This window comes from Euwallacea similis, chromosome 13 (genome assembly GCF_039881205.1).
Source record: "Euwallacea similis isolate ESF13 chromosome 13, ESF131.1, whole genome shotgun sequence".
NCBI lineage: Eukaryota > Metazoa > Arthropoda > Insecta > Coleoptera > Curculionidae > Euwallacea > Euwallacea similis.
The window spans coordinates 1,293,000-1,310,990 of NC_089621.1; the positions used below are offsets into that span (position 1 = coordinate 1,293,000).

The window sequence follows — 17,991 nt, forward strand, 5'->3', positions numbered from 1 at the left end:
TTTGATCCATTTTTTTTAGCTTTCTTAAATCCATATTGAAGGCAAGAAGGCACCTCAAGAAAGTGTACCCCGGTAATGTGGTTGATCACCTAATTACTTTCGGGTTTCTGTTTCTTTCAGGGTGAATTCCCTCATATTCTTTCCGTTTTCTATTCTGCATCGTCGCACTAGGCTGGTTTCTTTGTAGGGCCCTTTGTTTAATTTACTCATTTTAGGTGCGAATGTAATACTTACACACAGTACAACAGGTAGATACGAGTTAAAAAAAAGGACTGATAATTTGCTTGAATAAGTATTTAATTTCTTTCGCCAGTTATTCAGATTATACACTTATTTACACCATTTACACTAAGGCACTCATAAAAAATATATAGTAACTCTATTATTATAAAGGTTAACACTAAAGGAAACTTCGCACTTACAGCCTACTAATAATAAATTGATATTAATAACTAACAGCTTTTCATAACTACGACTTAAATATAAAAGAAATTTATAATTCACTGCTATTAAAGTGTCCGTTCATATACTAATTTAATTAATTTTTATGTACAGTATTAACGTTAACCCTGTATATTTTGAAGTAAGAAAATAGCGCTTTTTATTGGTCAAACTAATAATAACTTCGCTCACTAAGGTAAGAAAACCAGTGCTCGCAAAAGTACTGGTTTTAGTAACAATCACACTTCTGTCCCGTCCTCGCCCTCGTCTTCGAACAAGGGACCCGAGGATTTCACCCTCTTGGGGGGTTTTGGCGGTGGACGTGGAGGAATTTTCTTAGGCTTCCCTGTAATAATATAAAAGTAATGTTAGTAGAAAAAAATGAAATTGTTATATTTGAAAATGTAGGGCGGGGAAACCCTTGATATTGTGGCGGATATTAATGTAAAATAACATGGAGGTTATTTCAAGCCCCCTGCTTTTACTGGCATTTTCATAGTTAATTTACAGTTACTTTAACTAGTGGTGCATCTATGACAATAAAATCAATGTTAACAATGCTTGCCTTCTTCAACTGAGGGGGTATCACTAACAACAGAACTCCTCTTATCCTTAGGACTGTTCTGGACTGGAGTTGAAGGAACCACCTTCATTTCATGAAGATTTCTAGGCAAAGTCTGGGTACCGCTGGGTTTGAGAGGTACCTTAGGCTTCGTTTTAACCGGGGTTTGTGATTGTCGTGGACTTGGCAACGGTTTTCTTTCCGAAGTCGGGGAAGACTTGGTGTGATCTAATTGCAGGGCTGACTCCTGAGATTCTACTATTGGGCCGATTGCCACAGGAGGACTTAAAGCGAACATTCTTGCTGACCTGGGGGTAGATGCCGCCTCAGAGCCAGCTTTGTTTAGAGAGAGAACTGAGCTGCCTGAAAGTCAAATTTGTATTGTTTTTGTATTATTACAAAAGAATAAGCTCAGACGCTCAGAAGTAAGCTCAAAAAAGATTGAATGTATTTCTGATGATGCCTGCATTAGAAGAATTGTTTTGGCACTAACCATCTGCAGTAGTGCGCATTCCTAAATTGTCATATACAGGTTCAGCGATAATCTCACTGCTAGGAGGGGGTTCAGAGCTCCAACTTTGTCTAGGCCTTCTGGGTATCGTCACGTACCCAGCGCCTTGCCTGGGGACCCTGGCCATCCCCAAACCAGGGGTGAAGGGGCTGTGAGACCTAGAATAGGGCAAAGTCTTGTACATGCTCAGTTGGTCATACAATGGGCTGTGCAGTGGACTTTGGGGCCCATGTGGCGGGGGCAACCTGCAAAAACAAATGCATTAGAAGAACCGAACCGACGAACCTGACGATAAATTTTAAAATTGTGGCTAAAGCTGCACGTTTCAAAATTCACGAACTGACTATTCGTTAAACCGGGAAGTGTTGTTTGATTCTATTACAGGGCATAATTCATTCGGGACGTTATTGCGGAATTTTGATAGCAACGTCCCCAACGAGTGAATTACGCGGAAAGCGAAGAACCACTAAAAATAGTTGGTTTCTAGCCGCAGTCACAGGGAAGCACATTATTTTTGAGTATTTACATTTGCATATTGAATTAAAACAGTATACCGGAGACAAGCAAAAGGTCGAGAACATAAACAATTTTAGCTAAATTTAGACTCTTAAGCGAGCCTGGCAGCCGGAAAACTGCTTTAGGATTAAATTCTACCCATTACTAACATAATGAAGTTAAAACTGTGGAAATGTATCCAAAATGTAAGGTGTATTTAATACAAATGTAAGTTCATTTGTATTGAATACACCTCGTATAAGCAAAAATCGGTTCATCATAGAAAAATTCGGAAGCTGTCAACCTTAAATTTAAGTGGGCTAATTTGAGTGGAGCTGTCAGAAACGACAGAAGTCATTTTTTTGTTATTTATATCTAGTTGTCATATTGACGTCACGTGTGCATTACGACATGAAGAGGCACAAGCGATTATTTTGATTGTCCTTTTGAATGCAATTTTTGAATGGCATTGTTATTTTTGAGTAAATTATCATTACTTACCGACTATTTTATCTTATAGAGTATCAAGGGTTTTTTGTAGCAGCTTGAAATAGCTGCACCTGTTTCCATTTGAAGCTTAAATGTCAGAATACACCAATACACATTGGTCTTTTAAATAAAGAGCGATAAAGTTGTCATTATTTTTTCAGTTTAGCCATTACCTCGAATGGTTTTGAGACATAAGCCTGGCAACAAAAAGATCGAATTCCTGTAGTTTAATGAGAAAGGTGCATGTTTCGGCTAATCAAATATTTCGATAATTGTTATCTAATGGCAAATGGATATTTACAGTTGACGTGATCGTTCTTTGTGAGGATACTACGATCTTACCCTTATTAATTGAGTAATCGTTTACTTAATGATTTTGGTCAATATACTGAAGATAGAAAAGACAGATATATGTCTCATCTATGTGTTTGAGTGAGACGGCGCTACGAAGGGCAAGTTCGTCCGAAAATGTCCAAATGTTTTGTTCGAACTATAAAGATAATTGATTAACTACCAAGAGCCAAATGATTGATACTCAGTCAGCTTTAGCTGCTGGCTATCTTCCGTACAAATATTGATATAGATTCTCGGTTTCTATGGAAATTAGGTTGAAAACAAGTAGCCAAAAATCCCTTACCTTGCATCGAGAATAACAGTAGAAGCATTAGACCCTGCTGGAGAAATCTGAGATCTTGGTGGAAACGACAGCAAATCCGGGGGATACGGAGCCGGAGCGGCGGCAAACCTGTAATCCGGATCCACGAGCTGATTGTAAGATTTCTGAAGCAGGGGCTGGTCAAAGTCCGATCTGACCTCGTCGTCATAATCTACAACCGATCATTCAATAGAAACCTAAACCATCATTTGACAAAACATCGAACTTACCAAACACAGACTCATCATCCAGCAGATTCCTCTTAACGTCGCTTACTTCAGTCCCTCCGCTTACCACCGAGGTAAGCACTGGGGCTCTCGGAGGCTTACTGACCGGATTTACATCAGTAATAAGTCCCTTTTTTAGCACGTTGTTTTCGCTCAAACTGATGGCTTCTTGCGAAGAGCCTCCTAATTCGTTTCTTTTGGATTGAAGCGCGTTGTTGTTGCCTTTGCGGCAGAACAGGCAAACCAGGATTAAAATTATTATTAGCAGGATAATGAGCCCCACGGAGAGGCCGATGATTAGCCCAGAGGAACTTCCCAAGTCCGTGAAGGTGCCAGGCGGCAAAGAGTCTATCACTAAAGTAACGTTTTTCTCATCTTCACCTCCGGGGTTTTTCGCGATGCACTTGTACTCCCCCCGGTCCTTAAAGCTTACGTTAATTATTGTCAAGTTATTCCAGGTATATTCCCCAGTTTTGCTTTTCGAGGTGACGTATTTTTGCTTGCTCTTCCTGGGTTCTCTTTCGACAATCCTGCCGTTATTGGTCCAATCCACATCCGGGGTGGGCTCCCCCAAGACTTTGCACGTTAAAGTGACATTGCTGGTATCAGCGATAATTTCCATAGATTGCAGGGGATGCACTATAACAGGTGAGCAAGGGAATTGCTCCTTGATAGTCCACTGCCTGCCCCTAAGCTTTGGTGGTTCCTCGCATTTGGTTTCGTGGGTAATCAGATTGTTCTGTACTACAGATCTATGGAAGGTTTCTAGTCTACAGTCGCAAACCCAAGGATTTTCAGCCACATTCAAGCTATTCAGCCTGGGGAGCTTCTTCTTCAAGTCAAAATTCACAGTTTTCAATTTGTTATATCCTAAACTTATATCAGTCAATGTGGGCAGATTGTGGAAGGTGTTCTCAGTCAGGAAACTGATCTCATTATGGTCTATGTGGATGCGCTGAATATAGGACATATTACTGAATAGTCCGTCTTTAAGTTCTTTGATTTTGTTGTAACTCAGAATCAAGATCCTTAACTTAGTGTTATCCCTAAAGGTATCTTTCTTCAGCTCGACAATCATATTCCTGGAAAGGTCAAGCTCGATGATCAGCGCTAATCGCTTAAAAGCACCTTCGTTGAGAAGTTCTATTGAGCAGTTCTGGAACTTCAGCTTATGTATATCTACAAGTTTGGCACTAACGAACTCGCCATCTTTCAGTTTGTATAGAGGATTGTTCGAGAAATCTATATCCCGCACTCCGTTGCTTAAATCTTTAGGGATCTCCACGAATCCTTTGTTGGAACAGTTCGCAGTTTTACGGCCACTAACCCAAATACAAGAACAATTGTTGCATTCTTTGGTCCAATCTGTATCCGATGTTGAGGGGTGAATTAGAGCAGCAGATGTGAGAAGGAGCCAGAACAGTTTTGGACTCATCGTTTCATAGATGATCACCTGGAATTAAAATGGACATCAGGAAAGCTGGATGCTAATTTTCTATTATGTGCCAAAACGCGCGTTGATATTATCCATAAGACGGATCTGGATTCCCGGGTAGGTTCAGGGAGAGGTCAGTTGTTCATGATGGAGTTGATGCCTCTTGCTGGGGCTTATGTAAGATTGTATTGAGCACACCTAGTATTTACATTTGTACACTGAATGAAAACAGTATGCCGGGGACGAGCAAAAGGCCGAAAAAATAAACAATTTAAGCTAAATTTAGACTCGGAAGCGAGTTTGGCAGCCGGAAAACTGATTTAGAATTACGTTCTATTTTTTATTAACACAATGGGCTCATAATAAAGAAAATATGGCTAAAATTTATCTTCAGTTGTATTGAGCGCCCCTCGTATAAGCAAAAACCGATGAATTATGGGAAAATTTCAAAGCTGTCAAGCTTAAATTTCAGTGGCCAATCAGGGTGAAGCTGTCAGGACGGCAGTAGCCATTTTTGTAGTTTATATCTAGTTACCATATTAATGTGACGTTCGTGACACGCCATGAAAAGACTCGGACGGACGCGGATGATTACGCTTTAGTATAAAATTTTTAAAAGGAATTATCAATTTTGAATAGATTACAATCATTTAGCGTATCTTTTATTATACAGGGTGTCAGAGTTTTTTGCAGCAGCTTGAAGTAAGTACACCTGTCCTCATTTTCAGGCCAATCATCAAAATAAACTTATTTTGGTCATTGGTCTTTTAGATATAGGGCGACAATATTGTCATCATTTTTTTCATGTCCTTACCTCGGATACCCTTAGGGATCCGTTGATGTCCTTAAAGCCCTGCTACAAAAAAAATCGAATTCTTTAGCCAGCAGTTTAATCGTTTCGATTAATAAAAGATTTCGTTAATCAATGTCTAATGGCAAATTGAATGTTAAAGTTGACGTCGTGGCCCTTTATGATGTCACCATGATGGTATCCTTATCAATTACGTAACCTTCTACTTAATAATTTTAACCCGCATACTGAAAATAGAAAATAAAGGCACATTATTTATGTACGTGCGTAAATCAAGCGAAGCTACGAAGGACAAAGTCGTCCGATATTTATCAAATAGGGCTCAAAAGCGGCTCAGTTTTAAAGCTGAAGATGCAAGGAGCAGCCAAAACACGTTCGGATCCATCGTCACACAGATGCTCACCAATTCAAACCATTATTAGCTAATAAAAATTTTAATGTTAAGTTTTTGTTATGTGCGCAAATGCTTGTTGATACTATAGATAATGCGAATGTGGATACTTGTGTAGGATCAGGGGGAGCTTACTAGCTCTTTGGGAGTTGCATGCCCCTTAATGGGGCTTATGCAGGATGGTTGAAGACAAAGCAAAGAGTCAGCTGAGGATCATAACAGCAAATAAGTAAGACAGGACTCAGTTCAACGGCCTAAGCTCGAGAAACTTATGTATGATGTGTAATTCTGAAGGTAACTTTTTTTAGAACATTTAAAAACCGTTTCGGTAGAATGGAGCGGGAACCAGCCTAATATCGGTTGCAAGTTTCTACGTGTACCCCTAATTTTAAGTTGGAACACCTATCATGTGATACCTCATTTTAAAGGTTTTTGTAAACTGCGAATAAAAGACTAGTTTCAATGGAAAAATTCCAGATTTTCAAGAAATTACAGCATTTTTAATACAGAAATATCAAATTTTAAAAATATTTAAAAAAAAACTATTCAAAATGTCCACGGGTTTTTTGTAAAAAAAATAGTCGAAACTCAGTTTCTTTTCTCACGTTTTTAAATGTTTCAGAGGTAATGGATTGACACACTTCGGTAATTCGATGCTGTAAATCTTGCAAATTAGCTGGCTTTGTTTTGTAAACGACTGAATTGATTTGCCCCCCTCCCCAAAAAAAAAAAATCGAGCAGTGTTAAATCCGGTGATCACGATGATCACTCTATTGCTCCATCTCTCTGGACAGTGTTGCTCTAGCCACTATCTTGTTTGCAGGGCGTAATGAGGTGGAGCACTATCCAGTTGAAGATATAAAATATTTTAATCTAATTGCGGGTCGTTATTCATTTGATTTTCCAAGGCTTGAACAATTTAAAGCTCCATTGTGTTTTCAAGCAAATCGATAAAAATATCACCTGTCAAGTTTTTCTTACAAAACAAAGAACCAAGGGTTTTTGAAGTTGTTGAGAATGACCTTCACGTACACACGAGAATTTTCATTATCCCAATAACGATTATTTTGTTTATTAACATTTCCGTTTAAATAAAATGTGCATTCGTGAATAAAATAAATGTTTTTTTAGAAAGTTCGGCTGTCTTCGAATTTTTACAATAATTTCTTCAAAAAATTGAATACGTCTATCAGGATCATCATCACCTAGTTCTTAAAGAATATTGAGTTAACAAGGAAAACAATTATTTGATTTTAAAAGTTTCCGAATCGATTCATGAGAAACCCTTGTAAGTTCCGGAATCCTTCGAAGTGACGTTATTGGACACATTGTGACTTGACCCAAAATTTCAAGTTGAGCTGTTTTATTCAAAACTCTAGAGTTCTTTGTACTAATATTTTGTACAAGAAGTTACACGTAAACATCGCTGACATTTTTATTTGGGTACTTTGCGTTAAACGCAGTAACTGCCCGTAAGGCAAAACGATTTTCGCTAGCGACATAGTAAACTATTTCAACTCGTTCAGCAATTGTGCACCCCATTTTTGCAAACTGTTTTCAACGCAACATTTATGTTAGGACAATATTCGTCAATACCAATACTCAAACTAGCAACAAATAAATTAAGTTGTATTAAAAAAATAGATTACTGTAAAAGATAAGAGAAAAAACACAAAAAACTTGGTTTGAAAAAACATTTTGAACAGTTTTTGTGAATATTTTTTAAATATGATATTTCTGTATTAAAATGCTGTAACTTCTCAAAAATTGAAATTTTTTCATTGAAACTAGGTTCTTATACGCAGCTTACAAAGATCTTTAAAACGAGGTGTCACTTGAAAGGTGTTGCAAATTTTAGAGTTGGGATAGCTACCCCTTTTAGGGCTACATGTAGAAACTTGCAGCCACTATTAAACCAGTTCCCCCTTCACTTTGCCGAAACGGTTTTTAAATTTTTTACAAAAAAATTTAATATTCAAGGTTGCAAGCAGTTCAAACTTTTCAAACTGACATACTATAGTATATTGTGAAACATACATATTATTATTGTCTAAATGAAATAGCTTAAACTGAAAAAAAGGCTTTAATGATGCTTACCTCATAAATCAGTGATGCTATCTCATAAATCCTTCATAAGTCCCCGCTAGCGCACATTCTAATCCTGAAAAAGAAACAAATAATGTTTTTTTTTTGTATTTCGTGACGTAGAAACGGTATTGATCTAATTTATGTTGTGTAATTTAATTTGAATTTACAGTTTTTAAAGGAGGATTTATGTGAAAGTTTGCGTGAGAGTTATTAAATGTGCTGGGGCTCAAGGTTGGGTTTTCGTGGCAAAATTCCAACCTCATAAAAGAAAACAAAACGGCGCAGGGTTGATTGTGTTGGAGCATTGCAGCCCTTAGGGGCTTCTGATTTTTTTGAGAATTTTTTAATGCGTAAGTTGAAGGAAAAAGCAGCTTTCACGAGATCATGTTTTGGGAAAACGTTGAGAAATAATGTTCCATGTGTTTGGGGAACTAAAAATCAGGTTTTAGTATGGCACACCCTCTATATTATGGGATTTTCAAATAGATCATGGGAAAGCCTCAAATTGGCCCATAGACGCCTGAATTCACAGCTGTCTTAGTTTTCGAGTATTTTGAGGACAAACAAAAGCACGTTGTCAAAGCACTTTAAAGGGAATTTTTACATGATTTACCTTAAATCTTCCGGCAGATTCGATTTTTTCAGCAGATCTCCCTATACAGGGTGTCGCTTAATGTCGTGTTGACATTTTAGGACGTGATTCCTCAAGTCGTTTTACGAAGAAAAGTTCATATTCCGCAACATGTCCGCAACGGCCTAAATTTTTAGCTACGGGGTGTTGAACTTTTTCCTTTCAAATGGTTATTTTTAATTTCTCAGAAAGCACTTTAAGATGTTGTTTTCAATTTTGGTGTATGTTAATAGGACATAAAACCCCGTGGTTTAATAAGAACAGCAATTCTATTACTAAGCCAGTAGCATCCCTACATACATATCTTTCGGTACTATTTACGGAAAAGTGATACGCAACTGACATTTTTTCACGGGAATATTTTTTCTTATTAGGTTGGTTAATAATACATGAAAAAGCTCTCTTAAAATAAACAAATTAAATAGGGCGATTTTTAATATTTTAATCACAAATAGCTCGTCTAAGGAGAAAATCGTAAGAGACCTTTTTCATGTAGAATTGACCAGCGTAATCAGAAAAAACATTCGCGCGAAAAAAATGTCAGTGGCGTACTACTTGTTTCGTAAATAATATCGGAAGACCTGCATGCAGGCACACCACTGGTTGGGCAATAGAATTACTTTTCTTATTAGAATACGAAATTTCATGTTCTGTTGACACACAACAAAACTGAAAGTTATATTTAATGTGTTTTCTGAGAAATTAAAAAATAATTATTTGAAAAGAAAAATTTCAACATTCTGTAGCTAAAAAATTTGGCCCGATACGACCATATATTAATATGAACCTTTCTTGATAAAATGACTCGAGGAACCACACCCTGGAGTATTAGCACGCTATTAGAAACACCCTGTATGTTACTGCACATTATACATCAGCTAAGCATAAGGAATAATTCTATAATATACCTATTTTATTCGTTTATATTTTTCCCTTTTCGTAATATAAAGATTGTCACGATGAAAGGCAATGCATTTAATGGGAGTTAGCACTATTGTTTTTGAGTCCTGGAAATGTGGAACTTTCCCGTGGGACACCCTGTGTATTAAAATATCAGCTCTGTTCAAACTTGAAAGGTGAACCGATTCCGGGTCGTCTGGAAGAGTGAGAAATATGCGGAGCATGCTGTTGGGGCTTTTTGCTCATATTTGTGACGATCTGGAATCGGGTTTTTACCCTGTTGGAACAGCGCTATTACGGCACGAGCATCATATTAAAGAGCAATCGTGAACACCTGTATTCAAGTAGGGTCGAAAAATAGTGAATGGATCGAAACGCGGCACTTCCTCTGCTCCTCGAACTCAAACTTCTGGGAATCCGAACGTCCATTCAAGTACCAGCAATTCGCCATTACAACCATGTAATAAAAACAATTCTTAAGCAATTTTCTGCCGAATGGAACTATTATTATTCCAAAAACAATCCTTCCTTATGTCCCCGTTGAACCCCGTCTCTAATGTGTGGAAACGAGCCTAATGCAAATACTGATACTGAGGCCCAACAATAAAAGACCCAAAGTTCAATTAAACGCAATCAAAAGGTCAAGAAGACTCTATAAAAGTTAATCATTCCACTATTGTGGTTTAAATAAAGTAAAGTGACTTACACTACATGGGAAATTTGCGTATTCGGATCATTCATCCATTCATGTGAATTCGACACGCATGGACAGGCGACATGTGTCTTTGTTTCAAGCCTACATTTTGCTTTGTGCATGCAACAATCTTGGCTTAAGGGATGAAACTCTATAAGGAGCTTCCATATTAGATTTCCAGCGGTCAAAAGCTGCATACAGATCAGTTTCACTACTTTATTTGGATGCACTCGGAGGCGCCGTATGAAATATAATTGCTGCTCTCTGAAAAGAAACTGTCTGATGCTTTTAGGTTAATAGTGCCCTAAGCGCTAACAAAAATTGATGTTCTTTGCATCTCTTCTTAGTTTCTCGCGTTAAGGGTGGATTTCCGGATTGGGCGAGAGCTCAGTCTTTGACCCAGTTTATTTTAGGAAATAGGTACTTTGGAAGCTTAATAAAGGCGAATGAGGATGTTTATTTATACCTTCTCAAATATTAAGCAAAGCTCCGGGTAAAGCCACACCTACAAAACGACATATTAAAGGTGTATAGTTCCTTTTTAAATCTTCCTGTAATCTTTTCGGATAATCTCCTGAGTACTTATAAGCTTTCTCATAATGGATACACACCCTGAAGTTTTAATACACGGTTTTTCACTTGGTTTTCAATTTACGCGGACTACTTTTAATCTAAACTGAAGGGTTTTAACTGATTTCCTGTTAGTATGAGCAGCGGTTGTGCAGATTCTATTTACATAACGTAGGCATAATCTTATCAGAGGTTCAACAAATCAAAACAGGATATAATAACGGCCCTCGGGAACTTATGGTTTTTACAGATTCTAAAACTTACCTCATTCGAGGCACGTATTCCTCCAAAATGGAGTATCTATATGTGAGGCTGTTCTCGGACATGGTACTGAAACAAAGATAACAATTATTGATATTATTATCACCAAGCAGTTTCAGTGGGATCACAGTGATAGAGGTTTTGGTCATATTGATTTGTGACACAGGGGGGTATTGATGCTGCATCAATAAGTCATTTGTACGGGTTAATGCCCATTGAAAATTATAAAGTCATGGACAGCGAGCGGTCGCATCTCATTTTTGTAAGTCACTCAGGCCTTGCGTGACTAACCCGTCCAATCACTGGCCGCGCTGCCAAGGCTCTTATGGGAGGAACAATACGCTCACTCAGTGCATCCTGATTAAAACCCTTTCAATTTTCTAATTATTAACTACATAAATTTGCGAATATATTTATTCAAAGTCAGAAACGTTGACCTTTAAGAATTTGAATTGAAAGACCTTGACCGGCATTTCCATTAGTTGTAAGCCCGAATTGATTCGTTGCTGCTTTAATCATACTTTCCCGTCGGCTCGAAAGCATTCATAATTCATAACTCCTATTAAGACTAAACATGCAATAAGGAGAACCATGTACCGATCTATATTTATTTAAAAAGACTGTAAATATTTATACCCAAGGATTTATTTACCCCAACAGTATCGATTTCACTGTGGTTCATGTGCTTGGGGATTTTGTTGTTCGGTTTCCTTCCCATTCCTTGTAAGTACCATGTATTAAGACCTAATTTATTTTCCTTTGCTTCGTGCTGCGAGCATTTTATACCTATCGGATCTGGAAGGTTTATAGTTTCCCCTGCTGATCCCATTTTGCTTTCTGCATACAGAAAAACGAATAAACGCATGTTTGAGTCATTAAAGATAATGCATATCAATAAAACGAAGACATCTGGGGTTAGATGACCCATGTGATACTGGAAATCTAATGGGGCTTTAAAAGGAAAACTTGCCATGCGTTTGTGGCTGTTAGGTTTTATGAGTGGCAAAAAGACACTGGGAAAAGACATCTGGGAAAGCAAGCTAGGCAGAGCCCTAAGGATGTTTTGATATCGATTTAGCAGTCGATTAGGATAAAAACCTATTCAAAATTATGAGTATGCTTAGGATTTTATGCTTACTGGTTGAGGTGACTAGTTCCTTGATCGGACTTGTGAGTCATCAGTTCAATAACAAGCATCGATTCAAGCTTACAGGAACAAAATGGTGAAACAAAGTCTTTGTTCTTTGTACACACTGCATTTGATGCAAGACTTGGGAATATCTAACTGTACTATGAGCACTACTCACGCTGATAAAAGCCTTGATAACCCGGCATCAATAATTATTAGATGCACGCAGCCAATCATGAGTTTACCCGTTTATCTGTAACCACAAGTTTTCTGAAACGGGCCATCTCGCATACCTTCATAATCAAACGGTAAATCTGTATCACTCAACACGCGTTTCTGTATCATACCGCCGAATTCGCGTATCAAATTCCGCAGATATGTAACTTCGTTCTCGTCCATACATACACAATTGATAAACTAAGTCACTTTACTAATTGTAATGTAAAGTCACTCTCACTGCATGGCGAAGGCACTCAGACTGATTCCTCCTTCTTTCATCTACCCAAGCGGCAAGCTGTAACGCTAGTTGAACTTCGAGTTATTCACGCTTGTGTTATGCAGCATCGGAACTCTGTGTTAGGTTTATGAGCAGTACCAGATCGTGGGTTTAGAAGTTTGAAAGTTTAGTCAGCTAAATTCCATTACTTACACTACTTACAGAGAGTGCATGATGCTCGACACATCGAGGCAGGTACTGCCGCCTTGTTTTTTTTTTAATTCCAATTACAAGGCCAGTAGAGAACCACAAGACGAGCGCAAGTCACGTTTATGCACATCCATGCACGTACTAGAAGCACAATGCCCGAGCTATCAGATTGGAACTGTTAAGGGTCGAGAGATGTTTGAAATTGGGTTCTTTTCAATATAGATTGAATTGCATTTGGGTGTACTTTTGCGCCAGTGTTCGCTTACTTGGGAACGAAATCTGTACTGGGGAACGACACGACCACACCCATGAGCGCAATACTTTCTGAACGATCACAAAGAAATATTTTCTCCACTAATTAAATCTGCGTTAGGACATCTCGTTTGGTGCTGGCCCTAAAGATACAGCAAAAAAACATTTTTTCACACCTCGCTTTCTTTGCACTCGGATCGTTGGTGGTCTGCTCCAGCGCCCTAAAAGCACAGATGGTTTTTACCTGGTAGACTCCTCTGTCCTCTATGCATATAAAGACCGTTTGGGGTAACCATAAAAGTGCTATAAATGTTGTGAAGTTTCTACTCTTTTTGAGCTAAAATTATCTGAAATAGGGTTAGTTGGGCAATGGCGTTACTCTAGGGGTTTAAACGACCTTCTCCTGTCCTGGAGGCATTGGCAGCTTAGCAATTAAAGGTCCATTTACAAGCAGGAGTATTGACACTTTACGTTGTGAAATATTGAACTACTGTTTGCCATTAACTGGGTCGTCGAAACTGATAATAGTTTTGTTGTGTAAACACTTATTTAAAGTAAATTAGTTTGAAGATATACCCAGGTTGTAGTATTCCTCCGCGATTATTCGGAAGGCATTTCAGGCTGGAATATCCCATATTAAAACACCAGATCTAACAACGATAAACTCTCACGTACTCAATTTCCATCAAGTCATATGATCAAAGAATATGTGGATTAAATGGTGAAAGTATGGTTTCGTCAGGAAATCGAGCTAACTAAGCTCCTTATCGCTGCTTTCAGCGGGTGCGATAAGCAGGAGGTAGGCGAAGGCGGTTTATGAAGGACGCATTCGGACGCATTAACCAAGTAACTCTGCTGTGACAAATAGATATTCGGTAATCTTAAGTAAAGATCATCAATCACCAAAGAGTTTCTAGACAAAATGGTGAAGGTCGAGTTCAGGTGATTGGAAATTGGATAAATAAAATTACCGTACTTTGCTAGAAAACTTCGACGTAATGCTCTTGTACCGAAATTTCTAAACTTTGTCACCGCCCCAACAAAAATTTTCCCATTTTTCTCGATACAACGCTGATGTTTTATAATTTCATTTTTCCGAAATGAAAGCTTGCCGAAACTAAAAACTTAATAGTGCTTTAATTGGAACTTGGAATGCAACTCGGCAAACCTGTTAAATCGCTTTTCCGCTCAATTATAGCGCAGCACTCCGAAATCGGAGAAGAACGTTGTTAGACTGAAAAGCCCGCAGCTAAAATATTGTTCCTTGTATATACGAAGCAATAATTTCGTTTCCAAGAACGAAAGAACCTTTTCGTGCCGAAAGGTTTGTTATGCCGATAAAGCTTTCATTAACTGGAACTAACTATAACGGTAAATGTGTTTTTAAATTTTAGAAATTTCTGAAGCACCAAAAGGCAAGATCCTTGATATTATGGTGGATGGAAATTACCCCGACGCATGACTTTCAGCGCTTGGCTCTGGAAGACCGTTAGAGACACAAAGTAGAAATTGAGTTTACTTTTATGGGATAATATTTTGCCCTAAGAAATTCTATTACTTTAGAACGCTTAAAACCGAAAAATGCCTTTCTGTTTTCACGCTCAAATCAAAAATTTATTAAAGTTATTTCATGATTAAAATTGAATACAAATCCCTCATTCGACGCATGTCATCCGATGAACCTCCTCTGTATTAATCCTCACGTTTACCCTCTTCTTTTCCCATCTCTTCTTTATTCTCCAAACAGTCAACCTCATAGTAAGCCCCATAAGTAAATTAATTGCTAACCTCATCCTCGCGGAACGTTTCACTATCACTATTATCGCTGTTCTCAGAACTATCCCCTTCAGGAAAGGAAATTGCGTCTGAAGTGGAGGCATTGCTCAGATCGATATTGGGCAGACTCTTGTTGAAATATCTCGTGGAACGAGTGGAGATTCTTACACTTGAACAAGCACCGGGAGAACAGGGATAATAGTTCACATTCACAGTTTCTGACTGTAAAGTTGAGTCTTTTTGCTTCATTTTAGCTTGCTGATCCTGGACTTCATGGCACAAGCATTTGTCCCGTGAATTCAGGTTCTCGCACAAAATTATGGGTTTGACCTCTGGATCAAGTTGCAGACTACAAGTTTTTTCGGGTTTCTTGAAGTGCTTGTAGCACCAGGTCATAATGCACATAAGAACCAGCAGCTTTGATATTACAGTAATCGCCAGAAGAGCTATTAGTATCATTGTGATGCGAATTCTGGGCTTATTCACCCAGTTCCAGTCACCGATTTGGATGTTGCACAAATGATGCTGAGCTACTCCTGGCTCGTACGTACCCTCATCACTAGCACTAGTAGTCCAATCCTTATTGCATAAACATTTCCCTCCTTCAGTTACTTTTCCATAATGGCAAATGGCGTTGATTATACCAGCTTGCTGCCTCCCTTGATTGTTCTCGATGTTCTCCAAATCCTTCCTTGAAATTGGGGTATTAAGGTCTCCGCACTCATTATTGTAGGGGGAATAGGCCACATCAGGGACGCACCCATCGCAAATTTTTGAATTACACGCAGGCACTTTCTCGCACCTCCTAAACTCTGGATTGAAATAGCTCATAGTGCCTGAGTACTTAATCAAGCAGTCCACAGGATTGCATTGCTCCCGAAAATCCAAATCTACAGTCTCGCATTGGGGCTTCTCACCTTCGGCACTATCAGAATGGAATTTCGTGGTGTCAAAGTAGATATCAGTGTTAACTTTCTTTCTTTTATGGTGGTTGCGATAAATCACCTTAATGTAGCAAATGCCTCTGCGATTGAACAAGTACAAGTTCGGGTAAATCAAAGTGAGGTTCTTCATGCAGGTGGAGGGGAGTACCCCCATGTTGCCCCCGATGAGGGTCATGGAACTGCAGTTCGCCTCATCAGAGGCGATGGTTTCGCAGCACTGCAGCATGTTCACGGAAAGTTCCAACTCATTTTTGCCTACGTTTTTAACGCTGACGTAGAAAACCATGGCGATGTCATCATCACTTACGTAGTCGATGCCTTTAGAGAGAATTTCGATTTTTGCTTTAATCGAGGATATGAGGACGGATAGCAGAATGTAAAATAGACTTGGAGACGTCATGGATGGAGGTTTAACTGTCAATTACTGATGTTTTTTTAGCTCTGGTGTTAACTTTCATATGGTGCCTTGTGGAAAGGTGTCCGAAGTAAATGCCATCGCATTTTCCTATGTCAAGCGAATGTCGCATCAGATTAATTAACGAGTGTCAATCGTCTTTAATTCCTCCACAATTTCTGGCACAAACTTTCATAGTTATTTACAATTTCAGAAAATGGCCATTAAAATTTTCTATTCAAACCACTGTGCAAACTTCACCAATAAAATGAGTTATGTGGTTGTGTTTGTTCATTACGTGTTGCTAAACAAGGACAGAAAATCTTAAGCTGATACTGTCACGGAGCGTAATGATAAGTAGACTCTGGCTGACTACAGTAGTCCAAACAAATAATTCATTTTTGTTGAAGTTAACTAAGTACATGTTGATTTCTAAGGTCCACTCTTTCATATGGCTATATGGGTTAATTCACTCATTTATCTAGACAAAGTTTGGATTTTCAGGATCTTGAACGAAAAGAGTAATGACCTAATTTCTGATTTAATTTCGGGTTTTTGCCTGTAAAAAGCAATTTATTACACTCAGCTAGTCCGGTATATTCGTTCCATTTTATGCTGGTAATTATTTTATCGCAATAATATGGAGAGTTCGAGTAATGTAACTATCCATCCACAAGAGAATTTAATGCGATATGGAAGTAAATTGAGGCTATATTGGACGGCGTAATTTTATTAGTTGCTCAGTGAATTATATTGATGAAAAATAACCGACAATATGTCTGTTTGCGGGGGGGCGCGGTCAGGGCGATCTGTGAGTGGTAATTAGGTTAGGACAATGTTTGTAGTTCAGCCGGGGGATATACTAATTAGACTTGGAACGCCATAAAATCAACGACAATTGCCCGACGAGGATTTGTTCATTGATGAAATTTCACTCGGCAATTCCCTGCAAAATGGCGGACGGAAAGGCAATTTCAATGCAGAACCCAGATTTCCGACTTATTTCAAAACAAATAATGTTCCTTTAGTCGAAACACGGTATACCTACCGACTTTAAAAATCGCATTTGTAATCCAATCACTAGCCTTCTGTCCCTTTTATTGATTGCATTTGGGTCCGTTCCGTGTGCGGTCAAGCGATCTCCTGAACCTAATTTGAGGTAAATGGACAACTCCGTGTTTACCTGAGAGCCCAGCTACAATCAAGAACATCCCAGATGTAAAATAATTTATTTCCAGAAAATTGATTTTCTTCCTGCTCATGTCGCATTGTCGGTTGGCGACGCTATTTACTCAATCTGTGACGGTTGAGCAGACAAACGTTTTGAAGAGAATATTCGAGTTCCAAGGCACGAATTATAAAATACAGATACTGCTAGAGCTTTTGTTTGAAAAATTTTAGTCCTGCACTACCGAACTATTTAATGGCCCCATAAAGTTGGCAGCGTGTTAGCCCATAAAATTCTCTCCTCAAGATTTATTTTCCTTTATAAAGTGTAAACGATATATGTTCAACATGCAGCATAATTTTATTACGCCCTTCTAAAAATCCATTATTCATGGATCATAGCGAATAAGGCGGGCCCATAAATCCTGGGCAGAAAATAAATAATTAAATATTTTCACTGTAATATCTAGAGTTATAAATTCGGCAGCCTATCCACTAAAACATTCATATACGGTAACGAAA

General features: G+C 38.4%; 2 protein-coding genes across 5 annotated transcripts; both read right to left on the reverse strand.

The window, feature by feature from the left end:
• Window positions 1–279: 279 nt before the first annotated feature.
• Window positions 280–13,112, reverse strand: kek5 (kekkon 5). 4 transcript variants are annotated; one of them, XM_066396367.1, is made up of 9 exons: window positions 12,940–13,112; window positions 12,584–12,861; window positions 11,165–11,230; window positions 8,115–8,178; window positions 3,384–4,833; window positions 3,136–3,325; window positions 1,497–1,759; window positions 1,007–1,366; window positions 280–787 (listed from the first exon to the last, which is right to left on the reverse strand). In XM_066396367.1, exons 5-9 carry the CDS (start codon window positions 4,813–4,815, stop codon window positions 681–683), a joined length of 2,352 nt encoding a protein of 783 aa, XP_066252464.1. In that variant the 5' UTR covers window positions 4,816–4,833; window positions 8,115–8,178; window positions 11,165–11,230; window positions 12,584–12,861; window positions 12,940–13,112; the 3' UTR covers window positions 280–680. The 4 variants fall into 4 exon arrangements, with proteins under 4 accessions (XP_066252464.1, XP_066252462.1, XP_066252463.1 ...); XM_066396365.1 differs by having other exon boundaries at window positions 12,584–13,112; XM_066396366.1 differs by having other exon boundaries at window positions 12,469–13,112.
• Window positions 13,113–14,909: 1,797 nt separating this feature from the next.
• Window positions 14,910–16,308, reverse strand: LOC136413190 (uncharacterized). Its single transcript, XM_066396582.1, has one exon. It carries the CDS (start codon window positions 16,306–16,308, stop codon window positions 14,965–14,967), a length of 1,344 nt encoding a protein of 447 aa, XP_066252679.1. The 3' UTR covers window positions 14,910–14,964.
• Window positions 16,309–17,991: the final 1,683 nt, after the last annotated feature.